We start from the raw sequence: 6,397 nt of genomic DNA, 5'->3' as shown, positions 1-6,397 counted from the left end.
TGGTCGCTATGACTGCGCATGCGTGCCGGCATCCTACTGTTTACTTTGACCCTCTTTGCGACCGGACCCGTAGAAGGCATTCTCCAAGTGATCTAGAGTCATCATACGAGGTCCTTGCACCATGTGGTCGAATAAACTACGATCGGCACTTCCTTATCTTGGCAGTGGGGCTCTGGCCTCCGCTACGCTGTACTTTGTATACAATCGGGTGAGCCGAGGTAAGCCATTTTACTGCAATAAAGCCATTTCTCTGCGAGATCCCATTTTATTGCTTCATCTCTATTTGCTACTAGTAAAATAATGTCGGTATTTTGGTAGAATAAGCCTAGCTTTGCGGTTTAAACATTTTTGGTTATCGCTTTCCCGAAAGTTTTATTTTGAAATTCTCGTGTTTTTATTGATGTTTTGTTGCGCAAAAAGGCTTTAGAAGTTCCAACTCATTTTGGATAACCATGCGTTTCATAAAAATCTTTATGACGGTTCCCCTGTTTTGATGCCATGACACTTGTGATAATAGACCGGATTTTTATCTTGAAATGACTCAACAGTGACATGTGATTAGTTGACTTAACAAAGCGTGACCGTGGAAATATTAAACGTTTAATACACAAAAACCACACTGTATATTTTAATGATACAGGTGATACAGCCATTCAGAAGATTTTGCTTACTATGGTTAATTTGTTGATTGATTTAAAAATAAAGAATTTTAAAACTTTCCTCCATACGAACTTATCTAAGCTCATACAAATTTTAATTAATTTCGCCAGCTTAGTTGTCAGTCTTTGTGCTTACCTTGGGTTAGCAGGTATTAGCACCAAAATTGAACCCTGAATATGTAATGCTGCAGCACCTTCAAAATGTTGGAGGGGCATGACATTGCCTATCAAGAATAACAGTTCAATGGACAACCGCTAACTCGGTGTGGACTGAAATAATATGGCTTTCAAAGTTATTGGGGGGAGGGGCAGGTTTCTAGTTCCCCTCCCCTGCTAAGACCAATGCTTTGCTTGCTGTATGTTGTACTCTGCTGGATATTTCCAGCTTCTGTTGCCTATGCAAGTGGTGTACCTGTGAAGCCCTTCAAAGACACCCATGTAGTGATTGTGGGTGGTGGCTATGGAGGCATCAACCTGGCGACCAAACTTAAGAATGATTGTCAGCTGACGCTGATTGATGCAAGGGACTCATTTCACCATAACATGGGAGCACAGAGGTCCTCAGTCGAGAGAGGTTTGTAGAAATGGGGATATGTACTGTATATACAGGACTAAATATGAGTAAAATATTGCAACAGGAGGGCCAAGGGCAAAGGCAAGGGAAGAGAATTGTGAAATCACGAGGGGGAAGCAACCCTCTCTCCCTAAATCTTCAGTGGTGGAAATCATACCTACTGTAATTTACAGACTAGTGTCTACATGCCCAGATTACATGAACCAGTTAACTCACAGTTGGGATTATTAAGGGTGGATTCCAAAGTGATTATGTGGACATGATCTTAAAATGTGTTACTCAGACAGTTGCTTGTTTTGTTCTTAGGGTATGTCGAGAAATGTCTTATTCCATATGGACCTACATTTGGAGACAAGTTTAAGCAAGGAAAAGTAGTTGATATTGATGTAAAAGGGAAGACAGTGAAGCTAGCGAATGGTGAGAGTGTCAATTATGATGAGCTTGTTATTGCCACTGGTACGACAGGACCTTTCCCATCCAAGTTGCCTGTGGAGATTGACAGTAAAACAGCCAAAGATCAGTACAATCGCATGGTTGATCTGGTAAGAACAATATGTTTTATCATTTCTGTTTAAGATGTTCAGAGCCTTTAACAAGTAAAAAACTATTAAATCATAATTGAATGTAATTAATACTATTTTCCTTAATAATCCCCCCCCCCCCCCACACACACACACACATATTCCCTTCCAATAAACATACCCAGGAATTTTTTAAAGAGTTGTTCTACTTTGCTTATCTCCTTTATGTCTTAACAAGACCAAGGTGGCTCACCATACAATATTTGTTGGGAGGTAAAATATTTACATTATTTAATATTATATATATATATATATATATATATATATATATATATATATATATAAATATTAACATTTATTGACTGGAGTTTGCTACTATGGAAAGCTGTTCTAGATTGGCTAGTACAGTAAGTACTTTATATAGACAGATTAACAGGCCTATTCCTACATTGGTTTCTTTATCTGAAAAGTGGGCAATCAAATTTTGCACTTGGAGGGAAGCTAGCAACAGCCTTGCCTCCCCCAATAGAGAGAGTTCAAAAAGGACATTCCGGTAAAGATAGAAATTGGGGTCTGCTCCCACCCCCTCTAAGCAAGTATAAGCACTCCACCCCTCACAGCTTTTTATTATCTTTTTGCTATTTTAGGTAGAGAAAGCACAGACTGTTGTGGTTATCGGTGGTGGTGCAGTAGGTGTTGAGATTGCTGGTGATATCAAGGAGGATTACAAGGACAAGACCGTCACTCTAATCCATCCTCGTGAGATTTTGGTAAACGATACTGTTAGTGAGTCCTTCCAAACAACCGTCAAGAACAGACTCAAGTACCTTGGGGTTGAAACAGTTCTTGGTAAGACACAGCATGTTTTGCCATGCCATAGAACCAGTGGCAAATGAACGTATGAACAACGCACGTAACAAATTAAAAGTTTTTAGTACACGTGGCTAATATCAGTGGCGTACGCAGGATTTTTACAAGTTGCAGTCAAAGCATCCATAAGCTGAATGGGGGCGTGGCCCCTCATTCCGCATCCCGTGGGGATTTCATAGCTCCCGCTTTTGGGTTTGAAATTGGCGTCAATGCGTAAGACTTTTGAGAATATTACACGATCCTCTGTCATCCTCGATCTGAAATAGGACTTCAGACGTCGCGTGGAAATCATTTGTATACTAACATGATTAAGAAAACTAAAGTTTTTATCCTCGTTATATATATATAAAACTACGTACACATTTGATTTTTTCCCCTCGTTACGCAAATAAATCGCCAATTTTTTTTTTTGCACACCAATGACTGCAGGCCAATGGGCTGCGTACGCCCCTGAATACCCATATGATCTCTAAACTAGGTTGGGTCCTCACCCCCCTAGCTACGAGCCTCATGAATGCATGGATAAAGTAGCAAAATATTCGTACGGACAGTGTTCATTTTCGTTATACAAATACTGACATTTGATTGTTATCTACAGGTGAACGTGTGTCTAACATGGACGAAATCCGCCAGAAGGGCTTCACCGATGTTACGGTTGTCACAGACAAGGGAAATAGACTCAAGGCTGACCTTGCGTTGGAATGCACTGGCCTGCGCGTTAATAACGGCGCATACAAGAACGGTTTAGGTAACGGAAACTTCCAAGTGCACAATCATTTGTTTACGTGTAGGCTAGACCACTCTGGGTCAGAGTAGGTCCCAGTAGACGCGAAAACAATAAGATTGAACGAGGAGGCTTGTTCTCGAAAAACATATATTGAGGGGGTGGATTTTGTTTGTTTTTTAAACTGTATTCCATCCTAATTATTAGATGGGAGTAGAACTGCCATTTACAGTAAGAATAATTAGAGCCAAGGTCTATTTAAGCCCCTACTTCTATCTTAAAGCGGTCTGTTCATTTCTTGGTATAGCTAGAAAAACCACAGACAAGATGTAGAAAAACTAGATGGTCTGCGTAGAAAAGCAGTAATTCAACACGGGGTTAAATGCGATGACGTTTCGAGCGTTAATTTGGTTGACTCTTTTGCTCCGACGAGGCTAACCCTCGAGACTTCAGCGCAATTACTCTGTTTCACAGAGGCGTTCAACTTACTTTTTCAACCTCGTGATGATTTACAGTTTATCCAATTATTGGCTTTCCCGCCGTCCTGTATTATATATCTCTTGTATGTTTACCCGTGGTGTTTTGTTGCTAGGCGACAAGATGGATGAGCGTGGTCGCCTTAAGGTAGATGAATTTCTTCAGGTGGAAGGTACCCCGGATGTGTACGCGATCGGTGATTGTAACAATACACCGGAAGTCAAGCTGGGTATGCTTGCGAACTTCCATGCGGCGCATGTGGGAGATAATTTGAAGAAGAAGCACGAGGGGCAGGCCCTCAAACCCTACAAGATCAACAGTAAGCAACCCGCTTTTCCGTAACGTTACAATCGGTCCAAACCATCACCAACAATCGGCCCAAACCACCACCAACAATCGGCCCAAAACATCACCAACGATCGGCCCAAACCACCACCAACAATCGGCCCAAAACATCACCAACAATCGGCCCAAAACATCACCAACGATCGGCCCAAAACATCACCAACAATCGGCCCAAAACATCACCAACAATTGGCCCAAAACATCACCAACAATTGGCCCAAAACATCACCAACAATCGGCCCAAAACATCACCAACAATCGGCCCAAAACATCACCAACAATCGGCCCAAAACAACACCAACAATCGGCCCAAAACATCACGAAAATATATGAGCATATCTACTTCAAGCAATTGTCAATGAGGGGCTACTATACGAACCATTATTTTTGCTTTAGCCCTTACCGCTTTCCAAAATATTTGGGCTTTTTAAAAAACCGATAATAATTTCACCAAGGATACCGTAAATTAGCTGATTCTTGTTGTAACCACTACTAAAGAAAAAGCGAAAAGAATGTAATTTTCTTATTTTTTGCCTTCTCTACTACATTCTTTTCGTCGTTGGCTGTTTCCTGCTTGTTCACGCCCCCGATACGGAAACATTTTTATCGATGGCTTCAACCACAGTAGTACCGGATCTGGGAGGGTCGTTGAGGGGGCTGCTGACGTCATCTTTTGGTTTTTTGTGTGTTGCAAACACCTGACGTCACCCCCTCCTCTACCTTCCCCCGTTGACCCCCCCCCCCCCCCCTCCCCTAAAGAGCAATGTTCTTATTTGCTGTGCTTACTCTCTTACTCTTTTCATTCCAGACTCCGGTTTTTTCATTTTGAGCTGTGGGAGATCAGGTGGTGCGGCGCAAGTGTTCGGTGGATGGGTGTTTGGTGACTGGTTGGCCAGAAAAATGAAGGGAGAAAACGTCTTCACTCCGACCCAGTGGAAGACCATGGGCCAGGAAATGCCCAAGTAATTTCTCTTTTTTCTTCGCACACTCTTCGATTTCTATTTCTAACTTGCAGGCAATGGTCGAGTAGTATGGGTATTGAGGGTCTTGTTACTCGCTGAAATTCCCCTACCACGGCATCACAAGCTCATGATTTGTATACTTGTAAAGAATGTATGAGGACTAGGCGTCAGTAGACCCTTTCATGACAGAAAACATTTCTACGATTTCAAGGGACAAAATCAAGAACAAGGTAAATTCAAGTAAGACCTTTGCTTTTATTGTTGCACATATTTGTAAAAATAAGTTTACTGATGTGATCAAGGGTTTCTCGAGGAAACCGCATGTATCCTATGCAAACGTACAAATCCTGAGCTTGGGCTGCCTGTTCTAAGTTCCCGAGTTTCTTCTCATGACGGTATAATGTTTTGAAATAATAAATTCACTGATTATCTTTCTCACTAATTATTGTATTAATTTATTTGAGGATGTGATTTTGGACGAATTGTTAATAAAATAACTTGTGATTGTATCGTTGTTTTTGTTTACCTGAGTGTGAGTGTGAGAATGCATTGTAATATGATTGAGGATAAGAGAAAAAGCACGAAATTTCATAGAAAGATGTTTAAAGACTGTCTGGTGCGTGGCGCATGGGGAATGACATGTATCCCATGCTGCATTGCGTCTCAGACCCTGTCCCCACGTTTACGTATTCGTTTGAAAAATACGACCTTTTTGTTTCGTTTTCAAAAAGGTCCGCGTTCACACTAAGCGTTTTAAATTTTATATGATCCGTCCCCACGAAAACGCAGAAACGTTAAGAAAACGATAACAAGCTCTACAGCGCTTGCCATCGTTTTCGAAAGGTCCTGTTTTCGTCCGTCTCCACGGCACCGAAAGGAAATCGTTTTCAAATTGTTCCACTCTGGAGATCGTTTTCAAATCGTTCCGTTTTCGGTCATCGTTTTTGCGTTTCCGTGCCCGGACGACGCCCGTATCCGTAACAAAAAGGTTGCGTTTTCAAACGAAAACAGATACGTGGGGAAGGCGTCTCAGAGTCTTCGTGGTCTGAGCACGCGAAGATCATTCATCGTGCTCGCGCACCACGCGCGTAGAAGCTGTTATTCGTTATTATTACTCGTTATGGCTTTCCGGTATCCTAGATGAAGGCAGCACCGCCAAAACGTCGGAGAATATATTTCTACATATATTTTACATACATTTTACATGTGCTCCTAGCGATTACATCTACTGCAGTCTGCGCGTGCTATTGCGTTATTTGACGTAT

At 41.7% G+C, this 6,397-nt stretch overlaps 1 protein-coding gene across 1 annotated transcript; it reads left to right on the top strand.

Moving 5' to 3' along the window:
* Window positions 1–20: 20 nt before the first annotated feature.
* LOC5514658 (ferroptosis suppressor protein 1) lies at window positions 21–5,639 on the top strand. The gene is made up of 7 exons (XM_001634782.3): window positions 21–218; window positions 1,045–1,233; window positions 1,540–1,775; window positions 2,402–2,603; window positions 3,223–3,372; window positions 3,941–4,144; window positions 4,979–5,639. The coding sequence occupies exons 1-7, from the start codon at window positions 122–124 to the stop codon at window positions 5,134–5,136; spliced, it is 1,236 nt and encodes a 411-aa protein (XP_001634832.3). The 5' UTR covers window positions 21–121; the 3' UTR covers window positions 5,137–5,639.
* Window positions 5,640–6,397: the final 758 nt, after the last annotated feature.

The sequence above is a fragment of the Nematostella vectensis genome, chromosome 6 (assembly GCF_932526225.1).
Source record: "Nematostella vectensis chromosome 6, jaNemVect1.1, whole genome shotgun sequence".
Classification (NCBI taxonomy): domain Eukaryota; kingdom Metazoa; phylum Cnidaria; class Anthozoa; order Actiniaria; family Edwardsiidae; genus Nematostella; species Nematostella vectensis.
This window is presented reverse-complemented; position numbering and strand designations above follow the sequence as displayed.